Source organism: Semicossyphus pulcher, unplaced genomic scaffold (assembly GCF_022749685.1).
Source record: "Semicossyphus pulcher isolate SPU_LCO1_2020_fin unplaced genomic scaffold, fSemPul1.0.p SCAF_17, whole genome shotgun sequence".
Taxonomy (NCBI): Eukaryota; Metazoa; Chordata; class Actinopteri; order Labriformes; family Labridae; genus Semicossyphus; species Semicossyphus pulcher.
In genome coordinates this window covers 4073754-4092865 of record NW_027211681.1, presented here as the reverse complement: position 1 = coordinate 4092865, position 19112 = coordinate 4073754, and the positions used below count along the sequence as shown (strand labels likewise).

Sequence of the window (19112 nt, the reverse complement as noted above, 5' to 3'; positions counted from 1 at the left end):
CTCAGTTCAGGAGGAGGAAGGCCTGGATCAGAGTCATTGAAAAGGAAAAAAACAATCCATGTACAATATATTCAGGCATAGGAATACACAGACAAATATGCTTAGGTAAAAAACTCTAGACAAACGCACGTTTCTACTATGCCTGTCAGTGTCTCTCTGATGTTTAAGCTGCCATAGGGGCTTTGAAAGAGGAATGTTCCCCCTACGGTTCTGATGAAGAGAATTCTGTGGAGAATTTGATCTCTGCAGGACTAAAACTGCATCAGAAAAATGTCAGATAAGACCGTCCTCTTCATCTTGATCTCCTCACCATAGAGGACATACAGAGTGATCTTTCCGATCACCCCAAGGCCCGATCTGCAGGAAGAGGCCACGCCCACTTCCCCTCCATCTTCCTGGAGACATGTGACAGCATCAAAGAGCTGGCATTAAAGGGCCATCTTGCCAATTTTCAACCCTGGTCCTATCATGCTATCAGGAGGAGCTAATGCCATTATGGTAGAAAAAAAATGCAATTTGGCTCTGTGCCTTTGGAGGACGCTGTCCGTGGGCCCTGGAAAACCTGCCAGACTACGTGTCAACGTGTCATCTAGCGGAGGCCAGGGAGCTTGCTAAACTACACTTCCTCAATCTATCGATGCCCGATGTCATGTCTCGTTCAAAATCGTCAAGTTTAAAATGCAGACTGCAGACCCGAAGGTTTCTTAGACGATCCACCAAATAACATCAAGTCAAAACATGTAAATTTTTCTCATCCGTTTTCCTTTATGTTTTTTATGATGCTATCTTAATGTTGCCCCTCCACATTAAACAATGAAACCAGTTGCTCCGGTCCTCTTCTACACTTCAAATTAAATGTGAAAAAGAAAATTCCCTCTTTGGTTGAACAGCCAACAACTCATCTTCACACTTAGTCAGTAATCTGTAATTAGTGGTCACAAATAGCAGTACTTATTAAGTCAATCACTGACTTAAAGACGCGTCCTGAACACCTTGTTAGTATTGCATAAAGAAACAGCAGATGGATGATGGTTGATTCAAGGTTCCTTCAGGCGACAGGAGGGGTTTTTTATAGTTCCTTTAGAGCACTTCATGATTTGACTGGCAGATATTCAATTGTATAATTATGTGATGGAATGTGAAATGTTACGAGGCCTGAGGCCGTAAAGGAAGCTCATGTCCTGCTTCTTTTAAATATCATTATTAAGAAAAATGTGCGAACATATGTGGAAACCTTTAAAACCATCTGCTATTTGAACAGAGAGGAGTTTAAAAAAAGAAAAGGATAATACTGTCTTTTATTTCCTCCTCTCTTGGTTCTCTTATGGCTGGTCCATATGTGTGCTCTCGTTTGGAGGTTGGTCTCTTGGTATCCTTGTTTCTCATTTGACTCTCTACCGACTCGTGGTGCTGCTGTGAAAGTTCAAAGAGAATGAGGTCAGTGTGTTTTACCGTGTGGAATCGGGGAGAAACACACTTCTCTCATTCTCAGTTTGTCACTGTTATGCAAACGAGAGGGTATGTGGTTTAACATCTTCAGGTGTCTAGTTTCTTTATATTGGTTTGAATTCTATTTGTACCCCGCTTTGATTTTTGGATCAGTCTTGTCACACAGCCAAGGTGAAGTCAGAACAAATGCTCGTCATCCATCCTGACACGATCTTCATCTCTATCCTGAGACAACCTGACCTGTTACATCCATTCAAGTAGCCTGTTTAAAGAGCAATCATAAATCACTAATACTGTTACCATGGGGCATTTATGATATATAAAAAATGTATAATTCAGCACACATCTCTGCTGTCTGTGTTTTTTTTTCCTGCAGTGATGAAGTACTCCCTTTAACAGCAGTCCATACCTCTCCATGTCAGTCTTGCCCCGCCTGCAGCTCCGGAGTCTCTGAGCCATTGTAGCACGAGCTGCTGCTGCCTGGTGAAGATATCAGCAGAACGGCTGCCAAACATCTCTGGCCAACTCTGAAAACCACACTGCCTCGCTGTTTGAAGCAGGACAATACATCCAACTAACTGCACAATGAAAGAACTGTTAAACAACACTACAGAGTGTATTTTAATTCATATTTATGCTGCTTGAAGCAAAGAGAGAGAGGGAACATATTGACAGCTATATGGAGTAAAACTGGTTGTGCCCAACTGTGGTAGAAATGTTTGTAAATGAGGGAGAATTTAATGTTCACTGACATGGTGCGGTAACCTGAGAGGAGCTCAGATTCATTCAAATTTACACAAACAGTCCACATCAGCCTAATCAACAGGCATTTAAACCAAATAATTTAAATACCAAGTTAAAGTAAGTAAGTAGAAGTTCAAGTAAAGAGATAACCTAACTGTATTTCAGCTATTGTGCGTAATTTCTTTATTGTTAAGAAAAGTTGAAACATCTAATCAATTAGTGAATGGACAGAAAATGTATCATCCACTATTTTGAAAATCTTGTTTAGGATTAATTATTAAGCAAAAAATAGCATTATTCTCGCCAACCACCACTGTAAAGTAAAATATGACTTTACTCAAGTAACTTCTCTAACTTCCTCCAGACTTCAGCGTTTTCAGGCCTGCATTACATTGAACACATGGCCACGCCCATATTACTTCCTATCTGGTTCCTATGGACTACAGCTGGATCTGCTTTTAAAGGGGAGGACAGCACGTTACAGACTGAAGCTTATGTCTCCTTAACCTGACGGGATACCGTAAGATATTCGTATTAAACATAATAAATACGTAACCCAAACCTGGCGGGGTCTGATACGATCCATTTTTTCCACTGTGACAGCAGGCACAAGGACGGGGGCCTTCGACTGTCTTTTCGAAACGAGTTCCCCTTAAACCAGTCCAGACCCGCCCTTTAATTCCGCCAGCTTCTCCGCCATCTATCCACTGTCGGCATAACACAACAGCCGGAGCCGCAGCTTCTTCCACATCCTCCGTGTCCTGTCCTTCTCTGTCCTCCGCGTCACCACCAGCCCGTTTTTCTCCCCCTGCCATGCCCCGGGTCAGCTCGCTGCTGCCTGCCCTGCTGTGTGTTCTCCTGCCGGGCCTGAGCCGGGGGTATTTCCCCGAGGAGCGCTGGAGCCCCGAGTCTCCCCTACTTGCTCCCCGGGTCGTCATATCGGTGGTCTGCCGCAACTCGGCGCACTCTCTCCCGCTGTTCCTCGGGACCATCGAGCGCCTCAACTACCCGAAGGACCGCATTGCGCTGTGGTGAGTGTCATCGCTTTAAAACCTTAAGAATAAGACCTGCAATACATAAACAGTTTGAAAAATAAACAGAATTTCTGACTAAATCATTTCAAAAGTCTTACAAGTTTTGTAAGGATTATTAATTTATTAATTAAGTAGTATAAAGTGTGGTTTCCGTCCAGTGTGAGCTCATTAATGGAGCACCAGAGACACGTAAAAAACGTGAAGACATAATATAAAGAGGAAAACTGTTTGTGCGCGTGCGCTTGTGAGTTCTGTCCAGGTGGGGCCGCTGTGTTATTAAAAAGCTCTTAAAAGACGCACGAAAGCTGTATTTCCACTGAAAATACATTAAACAGGCGTGCAATGATTGAAAATTAAAGCACCGTGGCTGTTGAACCTCCGGGACATCGTGGGGAGTTGTCCCCGGCTGAGAGCACAGAGGGCGGGTTGAGCCAGCAGAGTCTTGCCCATGAAAAAGTTCCATTCAGTCGCAGATCTTCTCTCTCATCGCCCCTCCGTTTATCCCCCCTTTTACCCCTCCCTACAGTCTTCTTTCCCCTCCCTCTTCCACCTCCACATCTTCGTCTTGCAGGCTCCACTGGAAACAAAACCAGTATTGTTTTAAACAAATAACAATGTTAAAATTGAAACTCAGGCTGTCAAAATCTTCTACGTACTACAAACTCTTTCTATTAAACACCTCTGCTGCATTCACCTTCCTGTATCTCAGGCTGTAGTTTCTCACCCAGCCCCCAGCCTTCCAGATTGTTCCTGTCTACGACTCACTTCCTCTTCTCATTTTGATCTCGCGCCAGTGGATCTGTTTGTGAAGATTAACTTAATCTTTTCATCAGCATTCAGACCTGACAGGTTAGGTTATATTTCTTGGCAGCCCTGGGGCCTAATATAGGTAAATAATGACTGTAGCCTCAAGCAGGCGTGTTTAATATGACTGCTTGAGTTTGGATCAACATTAAAACTTAATTCACTCTTACGAGTTAATTCTTTGACCCAACAGGCTGCTGTGTGTCCTCTGAGGGTGAATGTTGACTTAACTAAACCCAGTGGGAGTTAAAATGAGGCATTCAAGTGTCTTTTGTCCCTTAAAGACAGGCTGGATGTGGAGTTTTTCTGCTTGTATCTGAGCAAGAATTCTGCATGTGTGCCTGAGTCTAACTATGCACATATGGCAGCCTGAGCTCAGATTTCCGCATGGTTGCTTTGATCTACAAAATATCTATTTTCCCCCAGTGAGATAAATTATATACAGATTTAAAAATGCAGCATTAAAGCTGAGCCGCTAGCCGGCCACCTGTCGATACCTGCAGCCCGCAGCCTGACAGGTTAAGACGGAGTACTTCACACGCAGCAGCATAGATGCACATGCATGCAGACTGCCTAATCATGTGTGTGTGTATGTCTCTCTGTGTGTGTGTTCTGCAGGGACATGCAGGATGGATATTATCAATCCATAAATCTTCTGTTTTAATCCTCTGCTTCTTCCTCAGCCCTCTTTTATTCTCTTGGCACAATTCTACTGCTGGCTCGCAAGCGATCTCATATATTTACACTCAATAAACCCTTTTTAATTCACTACTTCTGCTCATTCAAACCTGCACAGCAGTCAGAGAGGGAGAGGTAGCCGAGGAAGAAGAAGATGGATAGGTGAGTCGGTCACATGTAGGTGCGTGGACAGCACTGCGGTGCTAAAACGCCACAGACAGATGTGAAACCAACACCTGCAGCATGCCGACTGTCACTCATGACCTGACAGGGCTGAGAGCAAATCCATTCCCCCGTATTTACACATTCTTTCCCCCTCCCCGGCTTAGTCTGCGTCTCTGGTCTGCACTGACACACACTGAGATTTGTTATGATAACACAGACAGCAGACGAATGCCGCTCCGCCCCTCCTCAGCCCCTATTGTCTGTCTTTGTTCTTCTGTGTCCGAGCCTGACATTAGTGATCTAATGACAACAACACCCTGAGAGGGTCAAATACCAAAGTACAGATGGATATGAAACTTTTATTATTAATAAAATATCGTCTGGGATTTGGTCGTACAGAAGCATCTTGAAAATCTTTTTGCAGGCTCCTGAAAGCTGCAGTTTTCAGTGTTTACCTAAAAGCAACATTTGTTAAAATCACTGTGTAAATTGGCAGTTGTTTACCAGCAGAGCCCAGTAACAACTCTGTAAGATGAGATTTTGTCAATGTTTTGATTCGGCTTGTTCTGCTGCCCTCAAACAGTGAGGAAAAAAAATCAATAAACTGCTTCTTCAAGGCTGGGTTACAGTCTGAGTGTGGCTGAAACAACAAAACAGACTCATTCTGTAATGCTCATCTTTATATTTTCATGCGGTGCAATAAAGTAGCTGTTTTGAAATTGAGCTGCAGCAAGCACTTTCCATTTCCATTATGGATTGATTTCTCTATTATTATTAAGCGATTAATTTGTTCGTCTGCATGGTATCAGAAGGAAGTGAAAAATTCAGGAAGTGAAAAATTGACATTACGATTATCCAAAACCAAATGTGGCGTCTACAAGTTGCATGTTTTGTCAGACCTCTGATAAAAAATCTTGAAGTTGCTAAATTTACAAGTGCAAAACAGAAAAGCAGCAAATTTTCACATTAAAGAAGCTGTCAAATTAAAATGTTTGCATACAAGCTCGATAAATTGCTTAAGCTAATTATTGCTTATTAAAACGTTTTGCTTTATTCTATCAGTTTAATCTACTAATTGATTAAATGATCAGTATCACATTATCTTACTATGTTGGCTTCTAATTTAATCTAAGAAATAACTAGTATCTTAATTACATTTCCAGAAAACTTCCTCAATCAGAATTCGTATCATTATATTCACCCAGCACAAATCTTATCAAGGCTTCCTAATTTAAAATCTGCTCACCTCAAAGCGTGTGACTGACAGGAAGCGTTCTTTAATATGTAGAGACATCAGCTCACTGCGAAAAATTAAGTGGACGACACCATGAAAACAAAGCAGCTCCTTCTGTGAAAATGCTGCTTGAGTGACAGCATTAAACCTGCTGGCAGGTGTTTGTAAATATGCCTTATGATGCACAGAGATTTCTGTGGGCTGAATAATTAGCCAGAATCTAAATGCAAAAGATGACAGGTTGAATCACTGAATTTTGACACTAGTTACGAAAGAGTGTTTTTTTATGGGATTCAGTCACATCTAAATAAGGTCAGTAGAATGTTCAAGAGCCTGACTAATGTTTGAGGAAGACACTGATACTGATTTTAAGGGGAGAGTTTGAGCTGGATTTTTTTAGCTTATGCACCAGTTTTGCACTGAGATGAAGAAACTTACTCAGAAAGCTGCTTTCTTCAACAAACAACTGTATTAAATTATATTTAACATTATTAACTAATTCAAAAGCTGACCACTGTCTACTCTGCTGGATGCTCTGCTACATGTGCTGCAGACAGTGTTTTATACTATGGAGCTGAAACCACCCAAACATTGTTTTCTGCAATATATATTCTATATAAAAAGGCCATTTGGAAAACCTGTATACTAATAAACTGACAAAACTGTGATAGGCCCATATCAGCAGGGTAATATCAGCTGACAGATATATTATCAGGCTCTTGTCAGTATCTGGGCCAATCTTGTTCCAGCGATCGGGATCGATGCCTCTCAATTATATCACTTTTGTAAATTTGATGCATTATGATTATAATGCATTTTACTGCAACTCCCTCCTGGCAGGCCTTCCTGCATGCACATTCAAACCTCTGCAGATGATCCAGAATCAGCAGCGCGACTGGTCTTCAATCACCCCAGAACAGCACACGTCACTCTACTGCTCATATCCCGCCACTGCTCATATCCCTCCACTGCTCATATCCCTCCACTGCTCATAACCCTCCACTCCTCATATCCCTCCTCTGGCTCCCAGCCGCCGCTCGCATCAAATTCAAAACCCTGTTTCTCGCTTACAAAAAAGCAACAAAAAAGGCTCCTGGCTACCTGAACGCCCTCATCCAGGTCTACACTCCCTCCCGCCCACTACGCTCTGCCAATGAAAGTTGCCTGGTACTCCCATCACAACAGGGCCCTAAATCGCTAACTAGACTCTTCTCCTCAGTAGTCCCTGGTGGTGGAATGAGTTACCAAACTCCCTTCGGTCTGCAGAGTCCCTTTCACCTTTAAGAAGAAGCTGAAGACCCAGCTCTTTCATGAACACCTCTGGACTTAATGATATTGATGCCATTGATGAAGTTGTTGATGATCAAATAAAGAAATACACCCTATGCGTTGCCTGTCTGCACCAGTGTCCGATGGCACTTGAAGCTGTCTGTTGGCACTTACTGACTCCTGTGTTAATCCTTGCTTGTGTTGTATTAGCTCTCAGGTGTTTGTCGCTTTGGACAACAGAGTGAGCTAAATGAAATTGTAACATTGTAACACTGTAATTGCAGCACGGCAAAGTTACCCAAGTCGGTTGAGAAGTATATCATACCGCTGATCAAGGCGCGCTCCTCGCTCATGGTTTTCTCTCTCTGCTGTGTTTCACCCCTCCACAGGGTGGCGACAGATCACAACATAGATAACACCACAGCCGTCCTGAGAGAGTGGCTCATCAAGGTGCAGAATGACTATCACTATGTGGAGTGGAGGCCTGAAGATGAACCCAGGTACTTTATATGTGAAATATATGTGCGAGAGTCTGTGTGTGCGATAACTACACGACTTAATGGATGTGTCTGTGCGTGTCTCAGTGCCTTCGAAGACGAGGTCGGGCCTAAGCACTGGAATAATCTCCGTTATGAACATGTAATGAAGCTCCGTCAGGCAGCGCTGGAGACCGCCCGCGAGATCTGGGCCGACTACCTCCTGGTATGTTATCCTCCATTAAACAGCTTCATAAGCAGCCTCTTATTATGTGCTCACTGTGGTGTGTGTGTGTCTGGATCAGATGGTCGAGGAGATATGAGTGAGTAAGTAAGCTTATTCAGGCAGCTGGACTTTCTTAATACTCATCCATCAGTCGTCTACACCTGCTGCTACCTGTGCAGGGTAACATGGGAACACATTTTAATGTGGACAAAAAAGCAGAGCTCATCTTTTACATAGAAAGGAACATACACTGAGACTTTTTTCAACTAGGAAAGTGATTTTGTCTTTGTTAAAGCAGGGCATAATGATCTGTGCTGAAATAACAAAGCTATGGAGATGGAGGCAGTGAACACCACAATGTGAAGCAGAGGGGGTGGAGGTCAAACATTTGTTTGTAGCTGGTTTAACATAGTACATTATTTATTTATTTATTTTTTACCAAAGAGTTAACTGATCATGTAGAAGGAAGGATTGTTGCTATGGTTACCTGCATTTTAATATAACACTGTTTTAGAAATAAGAGAAGTTTTCCTCAAGTCTTAAGTCAGAGAAAAAGCTTGAAAGAAGACTTTAGATTGTTTTTTGCAATAGTGTTTGCAATGTTAGCAATGAAGTTCAATGTGTCATTAAAATGTTGGTTTTTAACAGTGTTGAGGTGTGCTGGGGTAGTTAAAACAACAACTGTAAGTCAGCCAGAAATTATTTTTCTATAGCCACGACAAGCAAACAGGATTGTTTGTGGTTGATGCTGATATTGATGGTTAAAGTTGTAATTTCAAAGATCTTATTTTCGTTGTCTTTGGCGGCACCTATACCGATAAACGGTTTAAAATTGCGGGAACACACTTCCCACATATCCGTCCATGGTTTCCTCCCTGACGGTCGCTTTCCTTTTTAAATTGTTTGTTTGTATCTGTAGTCATCGATCTTTTCTTTGGAACCGGAAAAACAGCCGCTTAGCTCCGCCTACCCTCTCTGGCAGACCAACCACTGCTGGGTGATGGAAAACGCGTCACTAACTGGGCGCCGCTTGTGATTTTTTCCGTGAAAGTGGCCACAGACACCCAGTCCGTAATACTGCAAATGCAAAGGTTTTCAATCACCATTGTGTTACCTCATTCAGCGACAGATAGTGACATTTATTTACATGAAAATCTTTGAGATTATCACTTTAAATCTGTCTGTTGGCAGTTGTCGGCTGATAATCGTCTGCTTAAAACTTCACTTTAGACAAATTGGAGAAGCACAGGTTGACATATGAGTTGAAAAATCGGCTCAGTTTTTTAATGGCAGCATTAACTACACATGAATAAATGTAATGGCTGAAGGAAATGCATGTTCACTTGGAACAGCCTTCATTTACTGGAACTGCTCTTGGTGTTTAACAAACATACACAGCTAACTCAGCTGCTGCGTTTTGGCTTTGAAAAGTCTTCTTCTTTGGACATGGAACAACAATAGTTTTATCGAACCACATTAAAGAAAGCTGCGAGATGAGATGGTTTAGGAAGGAGCTGCTCACAGTCCTCTGATCGAACCATGTCTCTGTGGCTCAATCAATCATTTAGTGTCAGCGGGTGACATTCTGTGTGTGCTGCATGTGCATGTTTGTGTTTCAAAGTTGTCAATATTGTGCCCTTCTCTTTTGTCTGCAGGTGGCCGACTGCGACAACCTGCTCACCAACCAGGATGTGTTGTGGAAACTGATGGGAGAGAACAGGACCATCGTAGCTCCGATGCTGGAGTCCAGAGCGGCGTACTCCAACTTCTGGTGCGGCATGACTTCACAGGTGCTGCAGATGTTTCCTTTTTATGCTTTTAAACACATTTACACCTGTTGAACATCTCACAGCTCCACATGCCCTGCACCAAATGTGAACGCTGAGCTCACTGAACATTGGTAACAGATCAGATTAAAGATTTAAAATGATTAAGGTCACCACACCCAATCCGGAGCTGCCTAAGTCCCTCTGCAACTATAAGTGTCCGCCAACATCCTGTTTTTATGTAACACACTGAACCATCAGATCGTGAAGAATATTTTGCATATTCTAAGTAAAAACACTTTTTTATATCTTGCACAAATAATAAAATGAACTCTAAAGGGGAATGACAGCAAGTAAAATGTCACTGTTCATGTTTCTCAGTCCTGCTGAATAAAGGAGCGTATGTCCTGCCACCTTTATAACACACAGATGTGATTGTGAAGGAGTTTTACGCTTACTACATTTCTATGTTATGCATGAGGAAATCAAGTGTGTGCAAATCGGTCACTTCAGAAACGCTTTAAAAGAGTCAATCTGAAGGTTTGTTCTTATTATGATAAACTGTCTCCCCTCAGATAACTGTGTAAATGTGTAAAAGATTTGTTTCACAGGTCGTCTAAAACATTACTAATCTTATACAACGTTATATTTAGCTCTGAGGTTGTTTAGTAGATTATATGGCTGGTATGCAGACAGTCTGTACAGCTCATCATGTTTAATTTGCTCCACCTTCTCAGTCTGTTACTGCAGGCTGCACCAGACACTGCTGCTGTTTGTGCTGCTGCTTAGACCTCCTCCAAAGTCTGTTTCAGTCGCTCTTTTTCTCATATCTGATTTCGTGTTATCTTTTAGAATAATATTCCAAGTTTTTTTGATTATGCCAACACAAATTAAACGAATCAAACTTTAACATCTGATGTATCAGGCATTACGCATTTATATATCTTGTCTAGGATCTGTTTCTGTCTGGATCGAAAGCCTTTAAGTACTCATCCCTCCATCTTTTTAAATCAGAGTAGACACATGGACATTTTCTGTCCTGCAGCATCAAATGAACCAAGAGTCTGTGTCTCCATTTTCTTCTCTGACAGTTAATGGGCCTGTAGCCACAAGGCAATAAGCTCTGTCTGTCAATGTCTATTCCTGTAAGTCAGTATTTCTCCATCTCAGTCTCACAACTTTTGGTGATTTTCACAATCAAAACAAATGTTTAGATTGACAAATAGACATACTTTTGGAAGTCTCAATCATATCTCATGCTTTGTGTTTCTATTCCCCGACCTTATAAAGAAAAGCACCTTTACAGTGTTTGTGTTAACCCCCCACAGGGTTACTACAAGCGCACACCAGCCTACATGCCCATCCGTAAGCTGGAGCGACGTGGCTGCTTCGCTGTGCCGATGGTCCACTCCACCTACCTGGTGGACCTGCAGAAAGAGGCCTCCCGTCAGCTGGCTTTTTATCCACCGCACCCCGAGTACAGCTGGACCCTGGATGATGTCATCGTCTTTGCATACTCTGCTCGCATGGCAGGTGAGACAAATGCAGCAGAGCTAGTCTTGTGATCTTGTCATCTGTTTAACCGTGTTGTTTAGAAAGCATTTCTTAAGCATGTTTTTTTTCTCTCCTTTATCTTCTCAGAAGTGCAGATGTACGTGTGCAACAAAGAAACGTACGGGTATTTTCCAGTTCCAATGCGCTCCCACGCCACCTTGCAGGATGAGGCGGAGAGCTTCTTGCACACCCTGCTTGAGGTCATGGGTGAGTCGAGAGGTCAAAGAGCGCTCAGAAAGACGCTCACTTCTTTGTTTTCTACTATTTCAGCAGAAGGGTGTTATATTTGTGCTCGAATGTGAGTTTAGCATTCAGTGGATTTTATGCTGTACCCACTCTGAAAAGTTTTCCAGAAGAAGCCGAAAGTTAAAAAGCTGTTTTTTTTTTCTGAGAGTTTTAAACCTCCTCTGTAGTGATGCAACCTACTGTACGCCTCTGCCTGAAAACTGCATACTTAATTAGACTTTGTCTGCTTGTGCTACAGGACAAAATAACCGCTGCTAAAAAATTTATCTGTGGGAAGATCTTTAGTTTAAGATGCTGCAGTTATCACACAAAGCTGTTCAGATCTAACACACAGTTCAACAGGAGAGAAAACAGAGTGTGTATGCTAAAAAGTGCCATTAACATGCAACGGAAATACTACTAAGGTCACTTATCACTTAATATTATATTGTATTGTTATACTTCTTATATTATAGCTCAGTACACACCAAGAAGAAGGGCTGATAAACCTACATTCTGAACACAACTAATAAAAAAAGGTTGCTAGGTTTTACTGTGTCAAAGCAAAGCAAAAGTTAAACTACAGGTCCTGCTGGGAGCTCCCTGTAAATCTCCTGAGCCCCCCTGAGCATCCCTGACCACATATTGGGAACCCCTGATCCGTCTTATTACCGAGTCTGTTTGTAACCTTCCCTCTGTTTTTTCTTTGAAAGTGAAAAATCCTCCGTTGGAGCCCTCCAGCTTCTTGTCTCTTCCTCCCAAGCAGCCTAACAAGATGGGCTTTGATGAGGTACACACACTCAACACACACATAAAAACACACAGACACAATAACCCCCTGTATGTGTGTGAGGTTCTCGCGTTTGTGTGCACCCAGGTGTTTATGATCAATCTGGTGCGGAGAACTGACCGCCGCGAGCGAATGCTAAGAGCTCTGCACGAGCAGGAGCTCAGCTGTAAGGTTGTTGCCGCTGTGGATGGCAAGTACGTTTCTCATCTTCTTCCTCCCCCACTGTCTGCGTCGTCCTGATTTGTGCCTCTGCTGCACGCCGCGTAGATTGATGTAGGGAGGCTGTGCTCAGACAAACAAGCAGCTGAACAGTAGCGGCTGCATGCTGTCATTTAAAGATTGTCTGAACACAAAGTTTCAGCTCATCTGACAGAAAAATGTAACCAATCTTACGGTAGGAAAGAATAGCTGCCATGTTTTACATATTTTATTGTTTGTACTGCTGCCTCATTTTAAAACAATGAATTGAAACAGCATGGCTCATCCCCCTTTGCTTCACATTATTACACGCACACACATATCCTTATAGTTGATTGTTCCATGTCTAATCTCTTTGTTTATCTCGTCTCTTTCTCTCAGAGCTCTGAATGAGACAGATATAGACTCTATGGGGATTAAGATGCTGCCGGGATACAAAGACCCTTATCATGGTCGACCTCTCACCAAGGGTGAACTGGGATGTTTCCTCTCTCATTACAACATCTGGAAGGAGGTGAGACGCTCTGACGGGCCTCTGGCTCTAAATGTGCAGCAGTTCAATCATCTCATTTATACAGGGGAGCACCTGGAAAGATATGAAAACCAACAATACATCATTATAATTTTAATATAAGAGTTTGTTTTCTTGTTTTAATTTTGAACAAAGGGCTGTTTCACCACATTAGTTCTACAGAATAAGGCTCATTCCTTTGATTCTGCCTGTGTGTATTTGTGTGTAGATAGCAGATCGGGGTCTGCAGACCTCCCTGGTCATCGAGGACGACCTCCGCTTCGAGGTGTTCTTCAAACGGCGTCTGCAGGCGCTGCTGCAGGAGGTGACGACACACAAGCTGGACTGGGATCTCATGTGAGTGACGCTTCAATGAACCAAAGGAAAACACGATGCCGTAAACAGAGAGGATTATCTTCCCCCTACAGTGAGATCTGTCCATCTGTCACGCATGATATCTCAGACAGCTCTGATCTGACACAGTAAACACTCGTGGGAATAATGTAAGCATCACGCTGCTGAGCTGCTCCAGCATGGAGATGAGATTGATCCCTGTCACAGAAAGCAAACTGGGACGACTTAATTGAGATTGTTTTCTGCAATGACAATGTCAGTGACTGACAGTATTTCCAGAGCATGTGTGGGCGTAAAATACCCCAGATGAATTTATACAAACAGAGCTAGGGTAGAAAAATACTGTAAATATAAATATATTTATTACATGTCCATAAAAACATGAGGAGAGAACTACAGCTCCCAGGGAAGGTTTCAATAAGAAGCAACAGATAGCTGAGATTAAAATGCTGCTGCATTCACTACTGATATGGTAAATGGTAAATGGACTGTACTTATATAGCGCTTTTCTAGTCTTTGCGACCACTCAAAGCTGCTTTTACACTACATATCACATTCACCCATTCACACACTGATGGCAGAGGCTGCTACGTAAAGTGCCCAACTTTCATTCAGATATCACATTCATACCCGTTGGCTATGACACCGGGAGCAATTTGGGGTTCAGTGTCTTGCCCAAGGACACTTCGACATGTAGCCTGAGATACCTCCGACCTTCCAATTGAAAGACGACCGACTCTACCACTGAGCCACAGCCGCCCCTGATACAGGCTTATGTTATATAACTTAAGACCACTTCAGACCACTCAGAGCTGTTGCACTACTGTCACATTCACCCATTCACACACTGACGGCAGCTATACCAATTACCAATCAGGATCTGTGGACATTCATACAACAATACGGCAGCATATAGCAATTTGGGGTTCAGTGTCAGTGTAGTCAAGGACATGTCGACATGTGACTGTAGCAGTCAGGGAATCGAACTGCCAGCCTTACAATTGAGAGACGACCAACTCGACCACTGATCCACAGCCACAGTTCATACAATTTGTGATTTTAAGAACATACTGTATATAATGGTTTTCCTCTTTGACTGGCAGCGTTGCTGTAGCAACAGTGGCAGAGGCTGCTGGTTATTGTGTTACTTAGAGTCATCCATTACAGACGGAGTGCGAGATAATATCAGGACACTTAAGTATCCAATATATTTTGTGTATTGTGTCAGTTCTCATAAACGCGACTGTGTTTACAAGTTGTCTGGATTTGATTTTGTTTCCTATAAAGACAAACCTTATCTCTTTGCTCCGCAGTGCCATGAAGATGGAAGTTACAGGGACTGAGATAAATACAAATGCAGATCCCCACTCCCCGTGGAAATAGTCTGTTTGTATGTTGACCTGTCGATGGAGGTTGCTGCAGCATTGCTGTGATTGATTAGGTTCAGACGTTCACAAACTTGCCAGGAGCATCACTGTTTTTTATTGACAGCTGATTGACGGCTTATCCTATTATTCTGTATTGGAGGGGGCGGGACATCTGTGTATTTGATTGAATTGAAGTGGAAAGTACTAAAATCCAGGCCGCGAGCTACCGCTAACCTGTTGGAGACCCCTGCACTAACAAATTGACTTGATTGAAATGACATGATTTCTCAGTCAAACAGATGGCAACAACCTCAGTTTATAATATTGGTACATTATCCAGGTGAGTTCAGTGTTTCTATGATGAATAATATTGAGGTCATCAGTAAAAAAACTTGGAACAAATGGAACTTTTAGTGAGAATCTTTCCCGCAGCAGCTGTCTTCACACTTGACTGATTTCCTGGTCCAAACAAAGTGATGTATTTGCTGCTTGTTGGCTGGAGGAAAGGGTGATGACTCCATTTGATATTAAAAATTAAATGTTTATTGTTTTCACAGTACACACAGGCAGTGCACATGGAAATTCTGGACTGTAGGGTCACACAATTTTAATTTATGAAAATGTGTTTGTAACATTCACTCTTGTGTCACAACAGAAAGAAAACAGGGTTGTAGACAAATAAATGGTTCAGCGCAGCTAAAAGTTATCGCTATCACCCTTAATCTGCACTCCAAGGTTAGTGCTTGTGATATTTATCGTCTGTCTTAATTATCTTTAAAACAGTTACATCGGGCGGAAGCGCATGCAGGTGGACCACCCGGAGACGTCTGTGCCAAACATCCACAACCTGGTGGAGGCAGATTACTCTTACTGGACTCTCGGCTACATGTTGTCATTACAAGGAGCTCAGAAGCTCCTCAGGGTCGAACCTCTGACAAAGATGCTTCCTGTTGACGAGTTCCTCCCCGTCATGTACGACAAACATCCTGTGTGAGTACAACATGTTTTGCTTGTGTCTCTTTGTTTTGATTCTGTCCTGCAGCCTCATGTTAATCTAATTCCTGCTCCTCTTCTTATCAGCTCAGACTACATGGACCACTTTGAGAGTCGGGACCTGCGTGCCTTCTCTGCCGAGCCTCTCCTGGTGTATCCGACCCATTACACAGGAGACGCAGGCTACATCAGTGACACGGAAACATCGGTGGTCTGGGACAACGAGACCGTAAAGACCGACTGGGACCGAGCCAAGTCGAGGAAAACCCAGGAGCAGGGGGAGCTGAGCTTCGAGGCCCAGAACTCGGACGTGCTGCAGTCTGAGCTGGAGAACTGGAGTAAACGAGACGAGCTGTGATGAAGAGGAGGGAGATAACTCTGACATACAGAGATTTGGATGAGGAAAGATAGAACAAAGCTGTGAGAGTGGGAGAGATGGAAAAGATGGAGGGAATATAGCAGAGAGCAGGAGAACAGGGAGGCAGAGTAGATGGTCACAGTGCAGGGAGGTGCAGTGGCTTTTCCTCGTACGTTTCTCTCTCCACTATTTGATCTCCCTCTGAGGGGGGGAGGTTACATGTTGAGTTTACTCTTGAAGAGTCGGCTTGCAGCTTTTGTTTTATTTATTGCAAACAACGCACATCCCTTGACCGCAGCCTGGTCCAACAAATGTTTAGATAATACTTTGTGAGACTTATCGCATAGAAAAAGAACAAGAATGCAGTATTTTACATCAAGCTGGCTGAACTTCACCTGATATCATGTTTTATATATTTTATACTCAGTGGTTCGCAACATGTTTGGCTTTAAAACAAGCTATGACAACTTCCAACCTGTAAGCACCAGTAAAGTAAAAAGCATACAGTACAAAACATAACTCTGTAGAATACATATGTTTTATTTAATCCTCTTGGGACCCCTCACATTTTAAGTGACACCTTGTGGGGGACTTGATTATCAAGTTGGGAACTACTTTTCTTCTTCTTCTCCTCTATCAGTGACTCTCGACACCGTGCTGTTTAGTTAAGCTCCAAGTAGCCAGTGTGTATTTAAGTTTAAAAGGTTGTTAACTAAATAACCTTGCATATTTTTTTCACTCATGAATGTATCTGTTTTCTTTTATTTGCTCTCAAACCTTTTCACAGTTTGACAGCAGTAATGTTTTGTTTTACAAAATGCAGTTAAAACCAAAACTTTTTTAGACACTCAGAAATAATATTTTCTTTTAGTAACTGTTGGTGTTTTGTCTCTCTGTGTTTACAGAGTGTCTTTTTTTAACCAAAGATTGAATAAAAACTTTTATAATGAAAGACTTGGTTGCTTTGTTGTGTCGTGTGTTTAGCTCGGACTATAAAGAGGAAACGCTGAAGCATCCGTCCCTCTAAGCTCAGTTAAAGTACATAATTACACTGACACTGTACAAATTGTGGGTTTATTTCTAGCTGAAACTACAGTGGCTCAAACATCAAAATACACTGCTCTGCTTTTTTTTGGCACACAGCAGTTTTAGTTCAGCTCAGACTTCAATGCTCCACAAACCAGTTGAAACGTTTCTTTTAATTAGTGCTTCCTGCTGTTTGACTTCCCAGCAAGTAGATAATGGTCAGGTTGGGCTGCAGCAGGCCGCCATTACTCCTCCTCCCTCACTGTGTTAACACAGACCCTCCCTAATTTACTGTGTGAGGCAGGACCCTTCTGCTGACTGCTCTACAGGCTGCATCCTGCACAGAGAAAATATTTAATTTAGGGCTGCAACTAACAATTATTTTCACTATGTATTAATCTTCAGATTATTTATAAAATGAATGGGGGGCTGGAGCTGTCAGTGGGCAAGAGGCGGGGTAGATCCTGAACTGATCGCCAGTCAATCACAGGGCTGACACACAGAGACAGACAACCTTTCGGTACCCGGAGGGAACCCACGCATGCGCGGGGAGAATCCGTCTACCCCCTACGTCTGAACCAGGGTTCAAACTAAGAACCTTCTTGCTGTGAGGCGACAGAGCTGACCACTGCACCACCGTGCTGCCCTTCACTAATAATCAAAATATCCAAATAGTTTTTTTCCTGACTGATTAATCGTCGCATTTCGTTGGTAAAAAGAAACTTTAAATTAAAAATGTTTTAATTTAAAACGTGTTAGTTGTGTATGTTTAGACCGTCTACAGGCAGGACTTTGAATTAAATCGTCTGTTAATTTCTATTTTTTTGTACCAAACCATGTTGCATGTCCCTGTTGACTTACAGAACAAGAGTCGACAGACACCTGCTGCTCAGTGAAGCGTGCGTTTCTTTTATAATTCTGACAAAATGTCGGCGTTATTAATGACAGTGCATCCAGTGGTTGCTGAGACTCTTGCTAGAGTTGGTGATGTGACCTGACAGTAAAGCGATTCCATTAGCATTGGAAAGCTTCAGCATGTGTTGCATGTTTCTTCACATGCGTTTATCTTCTTTACGATGCAGGAGGCCCTGTCTTTGTGTGTGTGAGTGTGTGTGAGTGTGCTGCATGTGTGTGCATGTTTGTCTGCTTCCACATGCAGCAGCACATGTCTGTGAGGGTTTCAGACTAATCCCATTAGATCTCCCTCACTCCCCACCTCTATATTTACCTCAGCCCTCTCTAAGATTAACCCCTGTGTTTTCTGCGAGTGCCTGTGCAGATCAATAGCCACTTTCTACAGTACAACCTGCTGGGGTTTTACTAGAACCAGGCTCGACTCAAACTATCGACTTCCTCACTTCATTTCCTTGACGTTCCACATCCTGGCTGTAAAATCACCTCGATGACAGGATGCAGAAGAATCATTGTGATGCTCTGAGGCAGTAAATAAGTGACAGCTTGGCTGCTAGGGAAATGTAGAAGCAGCTGCTAACATGAAATATTTTCTTTGTTTTCTCACAGCCTTTCTTTCCTCCATTTAACCCATATGTCAGTGTTCTCCTCACAATCCAATTGTCTCGTTTTTCCATCCTACTTTCCTCCACTCTCTTCCTGTGTTAGTAATAAGATTGCTACCGTTGAGCTGCAGTTTAAGTGCCCACGCCGCACACACACGCACACACACTCTCTCACACAGACACACGCGCACAGTAGCAACCTTTGCCCCTGAATTACAGCACTGACACACCTCCAGCTATCTGTAATCTCCCTCAGTCGGCCGCAGAGTGCAGAGTGAAGAAGTTACAGCGAGAAGGTGAAGAGGCAGCGAAAGGTGTCACAAAAAGAAACAAACTTCACTGGACTGAAAGCAGGAAGAAAGCAAATCAAAGAA

The 19112-nt window shown here is 42.7% G+C and overlaps 1 protein-coding gene across 1 annotated transcript; it reads left to right on the top strand.

The window, feature by feature from the left end:
• The first annotated feature begins 2672 nt into the window (after nt 1-2672).
• On the top strand, nt 2673-17114 carry LOC138594802 (procollagen galactosyltransferase 1-like). Its single transcript, XM_069666034.1, has 12 exons — nt 2673-3224; nt 7767-7877; nt 7962-8079; nt 9735-9869; nt 11174-11378; nt 11487-11606; nt 12338-12414; nt 12502-12608; nt 12994-13126; nt 13353-13480; nt 15628-15834; nt 15925-17114. The coding sequence occupies exons 1-12, from the start codon at nt 3007-3009 to the stop codon at nt 16193-16195; spliced, it is 1830 nt and encodes a 609-aa protein (XP_069522135.1). The 5' UTR covers nt 2673-3006; the 3' UTR covers nt 16196-17114.
• Nucleotides 17115-19112: the final 1998 nt, after the last annotated feature.